This window comes from Condylura cristata, unplaced genomic scaffold, assembly GCF_000260355.1.
Source record: "Condylura cristata isolate star-nosed mole 26May11 unplaced genomic scaffold, ConCri1.0 scaffold00025, whole genome shotgun sequence".
Taxonomy (NCBI): Eukaryota; Metazoa; Chordata; class Mammalia; order Eulipotyphla; family Talpidae; genus Condylura; species Condylura cristata.
The window spans coordinates 18,111,578-18,130,641 of NW_004567126.1; the positions used below are offsets into that span (position 1 = coordinate 18,111,578).

The 19,064-nt window shown below is 36.7% G+C and overlaps 1 protein-coding gene across 2 annotated transcripts in view; it reads right to left on the reverse strand.

Annotated features, from left to right (window-relative positions):
- ARHGEF12 (Rho guanine nucleotide exchange factor (GEF) 12) overlaps positions 1 to 19,064 on the reverse strand; it is a 119,189-nt gene that overhangs the window by 15,865 nt on the left and 84,260 nt on the right. For both annotated transcript variants that reach the window (XM_012729730.1, XM_012729729.1), the window contains 14 exons: positions 16,010 to 16,052; positions 15,620 to 15,725; positions 15,067 to 15,204; positions 14,519 to 14,551; positions 14,075 to 14,189; positions 13,239 to 13,344; positions 11,849 to 12,064; positions 9,324 to 9,456; positions 8,978 to 9,013; positions 8,526 to 8,680; positions 6,824 to 6,970; positions 5,734 to 5,819; positions 2,423 to 2,548; positions 855 to 969 (listed from right to left, as the gene is read on the reverse strand). In XM_012729730.1, the coding sequence (XP_012585184.1) occupies positions 855 to 969; positions 2,423 to 2,548; positions 5,734 to 5,819; positions 6,824 to 6,970; positions 8,526 to 8,680; positions 8,978 to 9,013; positions 9,324 to 9,456; positions 11,849 to 12,064; positions 13,239 to 13,344; positions 14,075 to 14,189; positions 14,519 to 14,551; positions 15,067 to 15,204; positions 15,620 to 15,725; positions 16,010 to 16,052 (1,555 nt within the window). The remainder of the gene's footprint in view (positions 1 to 854; positions 970 to 2,422; positions 2,549 to 5,733; positions 5,820 to 6,823; positions 6,971 to 8,525; positions 8,681 to 8,977; positions 9,014 to 9,323; positions 9,457 to 11,848; positions 12,065 to 13,238; positions 13,345 to 14,074; positions 14,190 to 14,518; positions 14,552 to 15,066; positions 15,205 to 15,619; positions 15,726 to 16,009; positions 16,053 to 19,064) is intronic.

Genomic DNA, 19,064 nt, shown 5'->3' on the forward strand with positions numbered 1-19,064 from the left:
TTTAGATTATTAAAAATGATGAAAATCACTAAAACATGCTGAGGTTATTATAATGAGGTCACAATGTAAAAAATGCCAACATCAGAATATGTATAACTACTATTCTCCAAGCAATAGTCCAATTTTATTGAGCAAATGTATTAAAGTATAAAAATTAATACAAGTGGTATAAACCACTGGGTACCAGGTACCATATTTTTAAGTTGTCCAATTATGCATTCAAATTAAGGTATAAGAAACAGGAGTTTGTACAGAAATCTGAATAAGAACTAAGTGTAAACTAAGTTGAGAAACTCAGATGCATTTCATGCTTCAAAACAGGATAATTAAATTATATTGTTTCAGTTAGGATTAATCAAAGTATACATTAAGTGGCTAGATACTTAGGTAGCTAAGCAGAGAAAGAATGGGAACATCTGTTCAACCAAGTATATGCCTTCTCCAAAGCAAGCATGATATATGCTACAGGAAACAGTGATAAACTTTTTCTGTAGAGTCAGATAATAAATACTTTACAACCTTACACACTAAATGATCTTTGTTGTAACTACTCAAACGGGCAGTGTAAAAGAAGACACAATGTCAACAAATTAGGGTGACTATGTTCCAAAAGACCTTTACTTACAAAAACAGGTCAGAATTAGGCCATGATGCATAGTATGTCAAACTCTATGTTAGAGCTACTAATGAAATATATTAAATCGAATTAGCCTGAAGAAAATTGGATTGAATCCTGTTATAAAATTTGGTTATATTATTTGGAAATTCAACTTCCAAGCACCAGAATGCTGTGAGATTATTTAGCATGTCACATGCCTAAGTTTTTTTTTTAAATCTCAGTGAGAATGCTATACCTGTGTATTTGGCAATATTATCCAACAGAAGAGGGTACTTAGTAAGCCTCTGCATTTGGGTGGGTATGATATCTTTCAGTTGCAGGCGACGACACAGTGGATTGCTCTCAGCATCCTAAAATTAAAGTGAAACAATTGAATTTGTATTTCTTATTTGGACTGTAATTAAATACATATTATATAATCATTATCAGTGCCTACACAATCACAGTTCTAATTGCTAAATGAAAACTTACCATTTCAACAACATACTTTTGTTTTCTCCTTTAATCAGAAAATGGGGGTGGGGACCCTTTATCACTAAACCTATGGCTTCTTTATCTGTTTAGGGAAGGATTGAAAAATTTGTTTTATCTTCATATATTCAGAAAATCTAGTTATATTTTCCTATGGGTGGCATGCCTACCATTTATATCAGGTAATTTATACAAGCACTATGCAAACTTTTCAGTCAAGGTCCAGGCAGTAATTATTTCAGATTTGACAAGCCACACAGATTGTGTTAGAACCATTTCACTCTGCTCTTTGCACAAAGGCAGCTACAGACAATACATAAAAAAGTGAACATGGCTATGTGTAGGAAACTGTTTTAACATGGCCTCCAACATTGCTATAGTGCAACGTACACACCCTATGTGAAAACCCTTTCCCTGGAGTGAAAAGAGCCCATGGATGTGATAGGATAGCCCTCCTGATCAAAAAAGAAATTGTGGTAGATGAATATGACTTCATCAGAGGAACCTTCAAAATAAATAAATGAATGAAGGCTCTATCAGAGAAACACATTCCTACTATAATATTCATTTTGTAAAGTGTCTGAAGAAGCCAGATAGCAGAGATGTAGACATTCTCTAGGAGCTGTGAATAGCTCCTAGTCAATAACAACTAGGACACAGAGATCTTAGTTACTATTTATAGGGAAATGAATGCGAATGAATGCGAAAAAGAGAAGAAAATAGAGTTTAGAGGAGGAGCACAAGCCTCAGGAGAACTGAAGCTCCAGTTGACAAGGTGATTTCAATCGGATAAAAGCATGAAAACAGAGCTCAGCTAAATGAATCTGCTGTTTTAAATCACAAAAATATGACATGATAAATCTTCACCGTTTTAAAAGTTGTCACATTTGTGGTAATTTGTTATACGAATACACTATGTTTCAATGAAACCTTGTTACAGGTAAGAGGTTGGACATGGCCTGTGAGCTCAAGTTTACTTGCCCTTGAGAGATTCAACCATGGACATCAGAAAGTGTGACTGTTGTGGGCTTGTTATAAGCCCCCACCCCATGGATTGACCATGTTGCTTTAATAACGTATGGAGGTCATTTCCTGACAATATCGCCACGGTAATATGGACTTCTGTGTCAAGTATTTTAATCTTGGCATAATATTTACTATTCATCACTCCAACAACATCCAGTAATTTAAGAGATAATGTACAGCTTTAAAAAAAATGTTAACAAAGATAAATCCTTGGAAAGGCTTAATCTTAGAATCCCCCCCCCCAGTTCATTTTATAATTGATGTAAAAAATTAGATTATTCCCCTTACATGACTCATTCAACTCACTTGCACAAAAGTCTGGAATCGAGAATCCTTTTTCTGACGAGACTTGATCATTTCCAGGGCAAAAGGCTGGTTGCTGCAAAAGGTGGCAGCTGCTTGTTTCAACTTCTCCTCGCCTGGGCCACTGAACTGTGCCAAGAACACAAAGAACACAATACAGAAGTCGGCACTGAGCCTGTGTATGGCCAGTCAGAGACACTCACACTCCTTTCAATATTCCAGTAAGTAATCTATGGTGACAACAAACTGACACCTGTGCATGTGTGTGGAACATCAATGCTTCTCCACTAAAAAAGTCTGAGTCGGGGCCTCCCTGGTGGCTCAGGGGTTAAAGACATAGGGCTATTAAGCTATTGCAACCACTGCAGCAAGAGTTCGATCCCTGGCTGACCATGGAGCTGACCTACATGGTGCGGCAGACCTCTCCTGTCTTGCCTCAGCAGTGTATTTCAGTACATCTGCTTGTTCTGCTCCCCACTCTCTCGGGTGAATCTTCTCACCTTGCAGCACCTCTAGTTTATAGAGGTACATCCTTGTATTATAACTAAATAAATCTTTAAAAATAAATAAATAAAATATCTGAATCTGACACATCCAAGATCTTTCCTTCAAAATCTTTTATTTTATTTCCTAAAAATCTTTTATTCCTTATAAAAGATTTATTTACTTTTGCATACAAAAATGGGGTACAAGCCAGAGGTGCAGGGGCAGTGAGAGGATTCACCAGAGACAGAGTGGGCAGGTAAGAAGAGGTCTGCCAAATCATGTGGATCACCTCTGGGGCTGGGAATTGAACTCGCACTGAAGCGGCTGCCACTAGCTTGCAATGCTGCGTCCTAACCCGTTATGCCACCAGCGAGGGCCCACATTCAGACCTTTTCTGGTAAAATTCCAAGGCCTTCTTGCTCATGGTCTACCACACTTATTATCCTTTCTAGGCCACTTCCAAATTACATAGAGAAATTAACATTTAGCGAATATGAAGACACCAAACTTGAAGATTGAGATTAAATCTTCATTCTCATAGAATCTGACACCTTCACACCTTACTTTGCTCTATGGTTTACAAAGAAACCTGTCATACAATCTCCCACTTAAGGTGACATGTCAAAAAATTTATACATGTAAATGTTGTATGAAAAATCCTTTTGTAGTACACATGTAGTTATGTTAAAAGTAACCTTTCTTTAACTAGGAACCAAAATGTAATTGAATAGGATGCTCTGATATTATATTCATAATCTATAGTAGATTTGACACTCAATATACTTACTATGAGACTGGCAGAAATTTTGATATGTTAAATTAGTCACAGTATAGCTGGGTTTAGAAAAGAAAGTGTCATCCCCAAACTCAAGCAATATTATAGTAATTTTCCCTAGTCAACTAGCACAGTGCTACTTATAAGGCAATGATACTAGAAAAATACTCTTCTAAATCATCTTTAGAGTAAATCTAAAGGTCTGTTTATGTTTAGGCTTTTACTATTTCTGATCAGTGCTTTGCTCTAAATTAACTCTCTGTACCTGTTACTGACAAAATTGGTTGGTCATTCTGTTTTTCCTCAACTTCTTATGGGTATATTACATGGATCAAAAATGCTGATTAAAAAGACACCTTTTGGGGGCCTCCCTGGTAGCATAGGGGTTAAGTCTCGGTGCTATTACCCCCCCCCAACCTGCGACAGGGAACTGACCCACACGAGGCACAGCAGACCTTTCCTGACTAGCCCGCTGCTCCCCTTAGCACTGCATATCAGTAGATCTGCCTGTTCTGCTCCCCACTCTGTCTCTGCTGAATCCTCTCACCCTCGCTCCCCCTGACCTACACCCCACTTCTTCTATGCATAATCTTTTTCAAAAAAATACATTTTTTGGCTCTTTAACGACTTTATTTTACTCTGTAATAGATCTATGAAGGCCAATGGGCTGTGGCGAGAGGAACAACTTCACTTGTAGCCCTTATTAGTAATGGGTCTCACTGGACACTTGGCGCTGAGCATTGTTTACCTGAGATAAGATGAAACTGCTTAGGAATCAAGAGTGATTATCAAGTGCATATAACTTACAATTTATTCCAAGCTTGACATGCAAATCAATGCTATACTATGTCAAACTATACATTTTCTGTTTCAAGTTGAGGAGAATGTTGCCAGGTCACCAGAACTGTTACAACTTTCATTACTACACTGAGATCAAGAAAACAAAATGACCCACATTATTAGAGAGTAGTTATAGAGAAAGTTAAACTTTTCAAGCACACTAATTCGCCTTAATAACAACGGCAGACTGGGCCTAAAGAAAAATGCTTTAGAAAATTGTGTGGAGGAAAGAAAAGACTGGGTTATGATTTCCTGATAATCAAGTGGCTAAGAAAAGATCTACTACTGAATTAGTAGGTGGTGGGCCAAGATCTAATCACTGTGAAAGAAGTAAGATGAAGATTGCCTTAGTCAACTACTATTTAATCTTTTATAAAGTTGTCATTGTAGAATTAACCAAAATCTGTGTCATTTCTTCAAGCAGTCTACATAGTAAAGATAATATCTAAGCAGTTCCTTTTCAAGCTATTAAGATTTCTAGAACCTCACTACGTATATTACTAGCTTTAACTACAGTACTTTCTTTTAAAGCTTGGTTAAACCCACTTTTCCTAGGTATATTTTCCATATGTTCTATATTGTTTCCTTACTAATTATTCCCATAACATATTCCCATAACATAACTATTCCCTGTACTCTCCCATTCTCAACACTCATCACACTTTTGAAATTGCTCTTGACAGTTTTTCCATTTGATTGTAAGGCCCACTATGGAGTAGAACCCATGTCTGACTTGATAGTATATTACCAGCATCTAGAGAAATGCTCGACGCATAAGTATAGATTGATAAAGAGTCAGGCAGAAAGATTAACAGAATTTGACAAACAGATACTATTATCTCAACTCTTCCCTTAAATTATAAACAAGTTAATTTTCACTTTTCTAATTTTATAAGGGTAGTTCTGGATCCACAATTGTTGAACAATGTAGAATTCTGAAAGTTAGACAATAGATGATATTTAAAATTCTACATCAGTTAAATTATTTTTATGAAGATCCATTTTATTTTACATTCTTCAGGACACAAAGAACTGTTTTTTTATGGAAAAAAAGCACTTGCTCTGGGAACTTATTCAAGAGAATACAAACTCTGAACCCTTTACATTAATTTTGAAAAAATGGATGAATCTGCATATTTGGAAAGCCTATTTACTTAATCTTGAATCTGATAAGCATCTATGAGAATACTGAAAAAATATCAAATTTCCTTACCCAGGTCAGCAAATCTTCCCCAATCTGATCAATAACAGAAGTCTCATTCCTCTTTCGAACAGCCTTCATTTGCTCATTCAGTCCAACTAAGCAGAGAAAAAAAAAAAAAAAGGAAAAAAATAAAGAATGCACTCACTGCAAAGTGAGCTACTGATGGTACCAAGGACCTGAACTTTCAAAAAATAATTTTCAGAAACTACTTTTAATCTCCTTTAAAATGAACATAGATATAGTTCTTAGATATCTAGGTAACTGTGAGCTCTATCTAAAAAAAATACATGCCAAAGCATAAAACAATTTGTAAGCTAGCACATTACACACAGTTAGGTGCATCAAATATACATTTAACTTCAAGATTCATCCGTCACTATATTTATAAAGAACTTAAATTTCAATAGTGCAGGTAATTCTGCCCACTGTTCCTCAGAAAATGTCTGTGTTCAGAGGCAATGGATGAATTCAAGTCTGAAATTGTTCATGTACGCTGGCGAAACCTAAGATCGCCCACAAAGTACATGGCATCAATCTGATCCACAGGTGTTGGTAGGTGGGAATGGCATCCTTGGGGAGACATCAGATATTATGGGTCATAGTGAAAAGGTAACTTTCAAAGAGAGGAACTAATACTACTGTCTACAAAAATCAAAATTGACTACACCAGAAAGTCAGTAAGGTGGAATTTTTATCTATTTATTTAAGTGTTCCAAGTAACAAAACAGTAAAATAATTGAATTCCTGAAAATTACCCCACCATGGGATTACTTACTGTATATGACTATTTATAAAATATACATATACATATATTACTATGTATCGTTGTATAATGGATAGAAAATTTTCAACCACTGTTTTCATATCTTGGATACTGGCTTAATCCTCTGTTTAACACTTCATATCCAGAAAGTTGAAAGTAGGGTATGGAGAGGTTCAAATATCCACCTATTTATTTATGTCAGATGCTCACATATTACTGTGTAACTTAAGGAATGCTACCTGGATACATTTACAAGATTTTACTTTTACGGTACATTTATGTCATTTTTAGCTACTGGAAATGTTAGGGACAAAGATCAGAGTCACTTTCTCTTACTGTGAAGTTGAAGAATATCTTCCAAGTTTGAAAAGATTTTCCGTAGTTCTGAAGGTGACAGAATTCCTTCTCTGGAGACTCGCTGATAGAACACCTGATCAAGAACCTTCAATGTTCGAACATGAGCTCTTTCGGTATAGAACAATTCTAAGCAAAAGAAGAGATATGAAATGTTTCCCTACTTAGAATAATTCCATGAAACTAACATAAGCATTAGCTAGAATTATGTAGCAACTAAGTTATATAATAATAATCTATAGTGTACAAAGGACATAGTTATCCTGAAGTCATTTTCAAATTCCTGATTCCATGAAACTCTCCCACATAATGGTTCTAAGAGTCGACTACTGGCCAATGAAAAACATCATTCAAAACTATTTTGTACTTAAAAACTAACAGTGCAGGGCCCTCCCTAGTGGCGCAGTGGGTTAAAGCACTGCACTATGAAGCTTAAGCCAATTCCGCATGCATGAGTTCGATCCCCGCCTGCCCCGGAGGTGACCACATGGTGTGGCAGACCTCTCCTGACCCGCCCGCTGCTCCCCTCAGCAGTGTACTTCGTCAATCTGCCTGTTCTGCTCCCCACTCTGTCTCTGGTGAAGCCTCTCACCGTCCCTGAGCCTCTGGCCTGTACCCCAGTTCTATATGAATAAATAAATAAATCTTTAAAAAAAAAAAACAACTGGCCCTCCCTGGTGGCGCAGCGGGTTAAAGCACAGCACTGAGAATCTGAAGCCACTTCCGCATGAGTTCGATTCCCGCCTGCCGCCTGCCCCGGAGGAGACCACATGGCGAGCCAGACCTCTCCTGACCCGCCCGCTGCTCCCCTCAGCAGTGTACTTCGTCAATCTGCCTGTTCTGCTCCCCACTCTGTCTCTGGTGAAGCCTCTCACCGTCCCTGAGCCTCTGGCCTGTACCCCAGTTCTATATGAATAAATAAATAAATCTTTAAAAAAAAAACAACTAACAGTGCACATCCAAATTCATCTGTCTTTTACAATGATGCCCACAAGTCACAACTACATTAGAAAACTGTAGTAAACACAATCATCATAGCTGTTAAATAGATCCCTTTCCATAAACAGCAGTAGCAATACTTTTACATATCAAATTTGCCTATAAACACTCATTCTGAAACCAGACTTGCAATTTCACGGTATCAACTTTTGTTTTGTATGGACTTCTTTAAGAGCTAAGAAGGCTATTTTTCAAATCACATCCTGAACATAGCAGCCATACAACAGACATGTCCTCTCTCTGTCACATACACGGTAAGGTAAAATAAAGAACACCATTCTAGGTAGGATAATAGGGGACCTGGATCCCATTTTCCCCTGTAACTTAAGAACTGTATGATCCTGATTTCGATCAACCAAGCACCCTGAGCCTTAGCTATCTCATTTATAGTCTATGCATAAAAATTACTTATGGGATAGGGAGAATGTTGTCTCAATGATTTTTCAAGTTTAAGATATATAAATCTATGAATCTTAAATACCCTAAAGGTTTATAAACACAGAATCACTTGTGCATTTTTGAATTGGAAAGTTCAAGCATTATCTATCCAGTTTAATTTTCTTTGTTTAAAACAAAAGATAAGCAAAAACTTTGAAGTAAACTTCAAGATTCAGGGGTTAGTTTTATTCCTGATAAAACTCAACATGTGTGAACAATTATAATAATAAAAAGTGAATGAACTCACCATTAATTACTTCCTGTCTTTTGATCTCACAAGGCTTTAGTCCCACTAACACATCTCGACCAACAAGCTGTTGCCAGTTGGGTGGATCTGTCTCTAAGTCATTTTCAAACTGTTCATCTTCACTTTGACTTTCTCCAAAAGCTGAGCTGTCAAACCTAAAGGAAAAATGATAATTTCTTGAGGATATCATGTGGACACAAGTTTTTACATTACAGTAAATCAGATTTCTGAAGTACTACTAGAATAGCAAAGAACTTAAAGCTCAGTCCTCCTACAAATGGCCTATCTGTGTTACATGTACTCTATAAGTAACTTTACAATGATCTGATTATTAAAAACTTTGCTTTATACTTTCTAACAGATTTATGCACAAGACTTCTTTAAAATGAGAACTTTAGAAGAAAAATATTTTTAAATATGTTTCTCTTGAAAGCTATTTCACGATTACTTACTTTCGAAAGGGCTTTGGTGTTCCATGCTCAGTCACTCTAAAACAATGGAGAATAAACAGTCAATACGAAACTTAAAACTGTAGTCAAGAAATCTATGCCCAAGAAAAGCAAAACTAGGTTAAACTACAGCAGCCGACAAAGAATTCTTCAGGATTTTGTAACTTAATAGCAAATAAATGAAAAACAAATTTGAGACCCATTAATAGTAACTCATTAAACTTTAATTCTTCTCCCCTCTAAAACCACGTATGATGAAAAAAAAAAAAACCAGGAATATAAAAAAGATAGGAATATAGTACAATCAAAAAGCTTAAGCAACATCTACCCTAAGATATCACTGGATTACCTTTCTACTTCACACTCCTCCTCCTGTACTTGGTCTAGTGTAGGAGGTGTGAAATCAAAGAATGTGTTGGGTGTACGTGGTGTGCTCTCTAGGGAGTCGCCGGATGTTGGTGTTTCTCCAACTTGCTTTGATCCTAGAATGACAAATGTCAGACATTAGGGTGACATCAATGTTTAATAAAGACAATAATCACAAAAATGATTTAGTCCTCAAAAGAAAGTCAATCTAATCCATAGCCATAATCTTATTTAAACTGTTACAAGTTAGCTAGAACCAAAATTCTCACATATAAAATGTTTAAATGCACTAAAAAATAAACAGGAAAATAATTTGTTAGCATTTTTCAAAAATGTACTAATGACATGACCACTCAGAAACAGGATGCCCAGACACATTCTGTCACTTGATCTACCCTCAGAATCAATCTTTTATAAAGTGTAAAACCTGAGTGGCTCTAGAAGTCCAATTCAAACCTCATATTTCTTATTCTTGATTTATTATTTTTAGGTAATAGCATTTCTTCCTCTAAGGATTTCTTCACTTATACGCATTGCCTGTACTTTCTTTCCATTTCTCTTCAATGTCTGGTAATTCTACTACTATTACTAGTTTGGCTATTGATTATTTCCCAAGTTTCAATAGCATGACTAGACTGTATTTTTGTTCCATCAAGGAGTTGGGATCTGAGCTTCTTCTGTAAATGTGCTTCTGCATCAGGTCAGGTATTAGCATCCATATCTTTTAATTATATTCTTTCTAATTACCTTTCATTTCTTCCAACTAGTAACTATTTGACTTGAATCATTAAATTTTTTACACTTACATTCTGATCTATAGTCCCATATGAAAATTCTCTGTTTTGTCTATCAGGATGAGTCCAAAAGTTGTATGTCACTGTCTAATGTTTGATATGTAACTTAATAGCAAATAAATGAAAAACAAATTTGAGACCCATTAATAGTAACTCATTAAACAACAAGCGATTTTACCAAGAATGAGCAGTGCTCTTCATATTTAAGAATGTAAGACTCAGATATGATTTGGCTTTCTTTTGATATGCGTATGTAAGTAGGTACATTCAGTATGGAGCTCTTTGAGAAGGTCGTGTACCTCACATACACAGTCAGGCTTTAGGCCCCAAAGGTTAGAACTCTAGCCCATTAACACACAGGCGGACTTAAATATCCCTATATAATTAATTTAATTTCTCTAAAAAAAGAAGATACTGTATGATAGACTTCATATTTCCATATTCCAAAGATCGCAGATTTCTAACTCAATTGTTTTGATTATAGACCTTCAATTAATTCATAGTTTTCAGCTTTACTTCTTACTCACGCATTCCATACCACATGCCAATTCTAAATCCAATTCTCTCCAGGATTCCAAAGAGCAGAGTGGCTCCCACATTAGACTCAAAAACAACTTATAGGCTCCAGCTTCCTTTATGTTGTTTTATCCATCAAACTATTCTTGTCTAGCTTCAATCTCCCCCAAATTTGTTGAAATCTTTCATTTCAACATTTTAATCTCCTTTCTCTCCATGTAGCTTTTTTAAATTACCTACCATGTTTTTATTTTAATGAGAAATGGAAGCCATGAATTAATACTGGCCCTCAATCCAACATCTTCAGAATTCCAAATCAGACAAAATCTCCGGACTATTCTCCAAATGTTAACCTTACTTCATTTTAAATAAAAACCTAGCACTCTCATATGGACAACCTCTTCTCAGAGAGAGGTGTTTTCTGACATATACTGTGGGCTTCAGGGTGGGAAGGAAATGGGTATTCTTTCCTCATTGACTTTCAAATCATTGTTTTTCCTTCTTATAAAATCCTTTGCACCTTGGAGGCTCTCATTCACTGAAATTTATCACGTAGATGTTATCACATCTATCATCTAGCAACAACTGCACCTTGGCTGCAGTTCAAAGGTTTTCCTTCTATACTACTATCACGCACAAAGTGACCTCAAAACCCATGTATACTAGCTATTCAAACTCCTACCTCCTTGGTCCCTTGCCTTCTTCATCTCCAGTAACCTACTATGTGGGCTTAATGTCCACTTCCAGAACTTTCTTCTTGATCTGTTACCACCAGAGACTGAACTGCCTCCAAAACAGTAATGTCACTAGGTAGTCCCTTCTTCAGCTAAAATCACTCAGCTCCCAACTCCCTTGCTTAAGAAACCATTTGTAACAATTACTGAAAAAAGCATGATACGGTCTTTTCCTAATTATCTACAACTATTTCATATATTTCTTTACTTTTCAAAATCTTGTGCTGGCACTCCCAGAAAATATTTGCATCTTCACGTATACTCTATGACTCCTCTTCCCTATCCTCAAAATAATGTTCTATACATTATATAGTGTATCGCCTGTATCCCCAACAACTTTCTCTCAACTAACCCTAAATAATAAACAAACAACCTGAAATATCTCAGACTTGTAGACCCACCCCACATATGCCCCTAACTTTCAACACTGCCTTTACGGACATAACACAGCTTGAAGAGCTCACCCATATCATTCTCTTTCCCTCCTTCCTGGGGAAGGGGAACCCCTGAAGACACAGAGGACATGGAATTGGCTGGCAAGTATCCAATGTCTGTTCCATCGCTTGCTAACCCACTCTGGCGTATCTTAGCAGACTCCTGTGGCTCAGGACTCACAGATGAGGGTGTGGATAAGTGCTTAGGATGGCGCTGCTTCTGCTGGAGTTCCATGGCCCTGCCAACTGAACAGAAAGCAGTGTTTAGCAATTTACACAGCAAGACAACTGCAAGGATAGCATAAAGCATCCGGGACAGTGCTGGAATCTAGAAAAATACATGGTAAATTTTTACACAGAGCGAGAAATGATGAGAAAAGATGAGAGTAATGGTGAGTGGGGGGACAGGGAATGCCAACACAGACACATACGGCACTATATATATTCCTATGTGGGAGTGAAGCTGAAACCTTTCAGTTCTGTGAGTGAGTAGCAAGCCCCATGCCACTTCTCCCCAACACTCACAACTTCATCACAATATACCTCAGAAACCACCTAGCCTAATCCCTATCCTCTTCATTATTTCTGTTCACATCACTCATGGTACCAGATTATCACCCCACTAAACAATGCCATATCCTCAGAGATCTGTACATCCCTCTTCCTTAAATTCTTCCTACAATTCTTCTTCTATATCCCTTGAAACTTATGGTCAGCATCTGTGAAATGCTCCATCTTCTCATTATATTCTCTAAAATTTCCTTCATCTTCTCAGTATTTCTCACCAAGAAGCATTGGTATCTGAGTGAGAATTCCTCCTTGTGTGGACATCCAATATCACTGTCTCATGCCAGCACCTCCACTCCAGTCATGCAAATATTTTCAAATGTAGTGTTCCTCAAGTTGAGACCACAACAAGACATTGCTTCCCTCCCATATCACCCCTATTTCTCTTCCGGTCCTTTCTGGGGGTGCTGATGCCTCTCCATGAGGCCTTAAGATAGAAAGATCTCAAGAAATGAAACATAATGGAGAGGTGGAGAAATTGCAGAAATATGGAGAGAATGAGTAATATATGTATAAAATGATTAAAGTATGATGGTGAAATCTATGCACAGTTGGCTTTTTTTAATTTAAAAATCTGAACTTGAATGTAAACAATCAAAACAGACATGTGAATTATGCTATAGACATATGTTGTAGGGCTCTACTGCCATTAAAAAAGATGTTTATGACAATTATGTAACCAGGTGGGGGCATGTAATTCATAAATAACATCAAATGGAAACAAGGCATGTTGGAAGTTCAGTGGAATCATTTCAGGAACACGTTTCTCCAGAAATTCATTCCAGCCAAAAAAGGATCTGATGTTGTGACAACGCAGATCTATGGGAATGCAGCATGTCAAACCTCAACATACTTGCACCACTGTCATGGCGGCTTGGTCTCCTTGGGGGTCCCAGAATGCTGGGGAAGCCTCTTCGTTTCCCTTTTTCTTCACCTTCCCTGTCTTTCTTCATACTTTGCTAGAGATACAATCAAAGAGACAGGAGATACACAGTTAAGTAGATTTATTTTGCTTTCAAATGTAGAAACACAACTCTAATGGTCTGTTGAAATAAAATGAGTAAATGTAAGTGACAGACATACTCAACAAACACACGCCACACTAGACATGGTGTGCAGCAGATGCTGGTGCACAGTACCGTAGACAGATCAAAGTTGTCTTTTCAACGCCTTCACAGCTGACAATTTTAAGATGACAAAAGCATAGTTTTATTAATCAGTTATTGGGAGCTTGTTCTAAGCAATTCATTCATTCATTCATTGAACAAATATTCACTAAGTTCTTAGTATGTGATGGCACTGTGCCGAAAGCTGGGACACAGTGGTGGAAAAGGTCCTTGTCTGCACAGACCTTCACAATGAAACAAACAGTAAAAAAACAGTAGACAATTAAAACTAGCATAGGCACCATAAATGAAAAAAAAAAAAAAAAAGAATAACCCACAACAGAACTGGGGATGTCACTCTGTGTAAACTGCTATCTTTACTTTTTTACACTGCCTAGTAATTAGCTTACAAGTCTGTGTTTCCATTAGATTTTGAGTTTCTTGTGAAAAGAGACCTTATTTTACCTTACATCCATTAGCACATCTAGCATTAATTTGCTAAAAAAGTTAACACTAGAAAAAGAAAGCACTGCACCCAAATGCAAAGACACAGAAACCTGAACAAATATTACTTAAATCTTACTTTGATTTTTGGAAGAAATCCAATACGACCTCGCTTGTGCTCCAAATTTCGTGGTTCTTTCACTTTTACTCCCAGATGCTTCATGTACATGAGAATAACATACTGCATTGTCGAACTGGAAGAGAAAGGATTAAGTAAAATAAGGCTTCTGAGAAGGAAAAGTGGGTAGAATAATGATACCAAATGACTTCCAAACACACAATGTTAAATTCTTAGAAATCATTCATCAAGTAAAAAATAAGCAAATAGGTATTCATTGCAAACAGAAAATGATCCTAACTCCAGACACTAGAATTTTAGTGAGGGGAAGAAAGAAAAAAAGCAGGCCACAAGAGGGAGACAGTCAATGTTTTTTAAATTAAAAGGGAAAAATCATTAAGTTAGAAATGACAGAAGTAAAGATAGTTTCTTTTTCCTTGATATTTTATAGAAAAGGTTTATTACCTCTTATCTTCTTCTACAGCCTGAGCAGTCATCCTAAAAAAAAAAATATTTTCAATATATTTTCAATATAATATTAAAGTTTAATAAAAGAACTGCTACTAAACTCAGATACCTGAAACAACAGAACAGAGCTAAATACTTTGGTTCCCACCCTGAACTCTGCTATCTGGAATAAAATAACAAAACAAACAAACAAACAAAAAAACCCTAAACCCCAGAGGAAACACTTGCTTTTCATCAATTATAATGTCATCAATTACAAATGTTGCTTCATAGTAAAATAATTTCAAAGATATAATCCAATGAAAGTGTTCAATCTGTTTTTGATCAGTTATTGGTAATTTCATAGTTAACTCATGTTATTAATACCCAGGAATAAAACCATAAGAACTTTGCCTGAAGTATCAAAGTAATAAATTCTAGTTTCTAAAGTGTTATGCCAAAATAGACAGCTATACATACACAAACTGTTAAGTTTATTTAACAGTACTTTCAGTAGAACTAGAGTTTCAGGAGAGGGAATTTCTACATGTCCCCCCATTACTTACAACACTTCTTCAATTTTGGCAACAATCTGTTCCGCACATGCCCGCTCCTTCTCCAGAGCTGCCCGATCTTTGTCTCGCTCTGCATCAAGTTTAGTCAGTTCACTTTCAGCCAAGGTCAGTCCCATACTACGTTTCTGCCTATAGGGAAAAAGGAGAAATTTCCTGAGATAGCCTAGAGAAAATCTATCTCCCTATGGAGATGTTTCATCAGAGTTTCCATAGCTATGAGTTTCTAGCAACAAGGAAAATGTCACAGTTTTCTATTTTTGGCCCATGTCACCTAGGACACCAAGGAAAAAAATTCCACAGGCAATCATTCCACAGAGCACAAATCCTGAAGGAACACACCTAGCAAAGAGCTAAGTACTGAGCTACATCCCTGAAACTCTATGGAATGGGGACTGAGGTACCATTACAGCCTTTGGAATTCAAATGTTCATTATCATTTAAAATGGGAATAAAGAACATATGCTAAGCCAGGGACTTACTATACCAAATGGAAAGGAAATTAATTTGGAATGACCATACAGCTTTTATCTATCACCAAACTTACCTAAAATCTTCTAAGTGTCTCTGAACTTCTGGGTAGACTCTTTCCTGCATAGTTTGGATATAGTGTCGATGTAGATCCTCAGGAATAAGCTCAGGTCTTCTTTTTTCTACAGAAAGAAAAGGAAAGTAATTACCTGATCAAAAGGTATATTTTGTTTATTTTATCCTGGCAACAAAGCTATGCTATTTGGTGAAAATTTAATTCAAAGAGAAGTTCTTCAGTGTAGTTCATCTCAGAATTCAGGTTTCACTTACTTTTAAATGTATTATAGACTCTGTTGTGAGTCAGATGACCTACTAATTACCTCATGACAGATAAAACCATTAGAGCTGAGATGAGCTACAGATCTACAGAGAGGTCATTCTCCAGGGTACTGTGCTCCACACTTACCTAGATCTACTGATATCTCATCGGGAACAGGAACTTTCAGGTGCTAAAATAAAAATTAAAACAGCACATGAGGGATGTTTCAAGGTCTGTATAAATACTTGTATAGGTAAAGCAATAACAACTTGAATTTCTATTCTTAAAAGGATACTCTATTTATTGGGTTCAACTCAGCAAATTTCACAGTTGTGAAAATTCTGTTTTCTAAACCTGAAAATTTGTTCTTCCTCTAAGAACCATACTACAAAATAAATACCTATAATCATTTCGTCAAATGACAAAGTGTTTCTGTGCCTTACATATTCCTATTGTCTTTGGCTTTCTGGAATCAATTGGTTGATATAAGCAGTTACACATCACTGAACTAATATAGGTACATTATCATATACAAAAATTCACTTATCTATAACTATGAATTGTATTTGCTGCATTTGAGATGGTTACTCCACATGCATCCTATCATCAGTCACTTGCCCAGATAAAGCTAAAGAATTATCATGATAGTCACACTCCAATGAGAAGGCAATAAAGGTCAAGGTTCAAGTTTTAGAGTCTTAAATTTTCAGCAAGCGTCTGTTGTTTTTACTACTAAACTAAGGTAATTGTGACATGATTTGCTTCTTCTTATTAGGGTTTCCTTGTAATAATTATAATTCAGTTTCTAGTCCCATTACCAAACTGCTGTGTTTCCCATCCCATCAAAATCTAATAAGTATCTTGAAAAAATTATTAGTAGAACAATTAATAATTCTTACCATCTTCATCATGTATACTTTGTACTGTAGACCTACTTAGGAAAGTTAATTTTAAACTTTAAATAATCCATAAACTCTGAAACTTTACATTGGAAAACAAGTCACTTAAAAATTAGACCTCTCCAATATTCATTTGAAAAAGCCTTCAAGGGCACACCCTGGTGGCACAACAGGTTAAAGCTAGGAAGCTAGCCACAGCCACTTAAGCACAAGTTCAATACCCAGCCAACAAGGTGATCCACATGATGCAGCAGATCTCTCCTGACCTGCTTGCTGCTCCTCAGCACTGTACTTTGTGCCTGTTCTGCCACCCACTCTGTCTCTGGCAAATCCTCTTATCACCCCTGTACCTCTGGCCTACACTCTAGTTCTGTATGCATTAATAAATAAATCTTTAAAAAAAGAAAGAAAAAGCCTTCAAAGTATTTTTTTTAACTGAAGTGGCCACCCTGTAGTTCCAATCAACTTCTTGAAAGTATTTTAAGCAAAAATGTATGTAAATGTAAAAAAGTATGTGTTTGGGACATCTGAATGAAATATATATTTTTATTCTGTGACATAAAAGAATAAAGAGAAAATTAATCAATCAGGGTTCTTACACTTCATGTTGTCAGGAGTAGCAAAAGAGATTTTAAGTTTGATTTTTTAGATTTATTTATACATACAGAACTGGGGCACAGGCCAGAGGTGTAGGGGCAGTGAGAGGATTCATCAGACAGAGTGGGGAGCAGAACAGGCAGACTGATAACGTACACTGCTGAGGGGAGCAGCGGGCAGGTCAGGAGAGGTCTGTCACGCCACATGGATCACCTCCGGGGCCAGGGATCAAACTCACAATGAAGTGACTGTGGCTCACTTGCAGTGCTGCGCTTTAACCTGCTGCACCACCAGGAAGGGCCACAAAATAGATTTTTGACTTAACCACAGAGCTCTCTTAAGAAATGTGAAATTCAAACATGAAATAAAAATTTCCTTATGTAAGAAAACTACCTTAATTAATATTTTTTAAAGTATAATATTTTAAACAATGGACATATAATCAAGATTTAGAATCTTGATTCTTATTAGTTAGCTAACAAGATATTCAATAAATACTTAAACAAATAATCTGTGCCAGGATCTATTATTCAGTATGAGAAATAGCAATGAACAAAAAGAACAAAAACATCTACCCTCATGGTGCTCGGATTCAGGGCAGAAGAGTGAAATATAAAGAAACAAAGAACTAAATAGGTTCTATGAGCAAAATTACACAAGAAAAGTGACTGAAAATGAAGAGACAGAAATTTTAAATAGGTTGATCAGAGAAGATCAACAGCAATGTATACATAAGTAGGCAACCTTGTAACGAATTTATAATAAAATGATGAGGCTGAAGCAAGAAGTGGAGCCAAAATACTTCTGTAGGTATTGTTTTAAGATAGCAGAGCTAACAATGGTTGCATGCTAATGTGGATGATTTGGTAGAACACAATAAAAATAATACAATCTGAGGAAACAGAGAAAAGGTTGACCTTAGATTACAAACAAGGACAACTCCATAGCATCAGGAAAAATGGCAGAACATATAGGCATGATAGAGTAGGATAAAGGTAGTAAGATTTCTCTTCCGTGTACTTTAAGTTTCTCAAAGAAACACACACCCAGGTCATCAGTTGAGAAAAAGACAGAAGATGAAGTGCTAGCATTTTAGGAGAGAGATATCAGTCTCTGAGAGATCAGTAAATGTGAAAGGACTGGAGACAAGCAGGATGACAACACAGGAGGTATTAGGAGTCAATGATAAAGCTTACCAGTGTAAAAACCTACTAAGCCTTTTTAATTGGCAAAATAAAACACTATCATCATTTATGCGAGGGTGACCTTTCCAACACTTCTTAAATAAATTCCTGCAGGGGCCCTCCCTGGTGGCGTGGCGCAGCGGGTTAAAGCACAGCACTAAGAAGCTTAAGCCACTTCCGCATGAGTTCGATTCCCACCTGCCCCGGAGGTGACCACATGGTGTGGCAGACCTCTCCTGACCCACCCGCTGCTCCCCTCAGCAGTGTGCTTTGTCGATCTGCCTGTTCTGCTCCCCGCTCTGTCTGTGGTGAAGCCTCTCACCGCCCCTGAGCCTCTAGCCTGTACCCCGGTTCTGTATGTACAAATAAATAAATCTTTAAATAAATAAATAAATAAATAAATAAATAAATTCCTGCAAACTTCTAAGAGTCAACCAGAACTCAATTATGCAAATATTATATAATACAGTAAGCACTCACTTTATGGAATGGACAGGGTTCTTGCAAATCAACTAGGCCAAA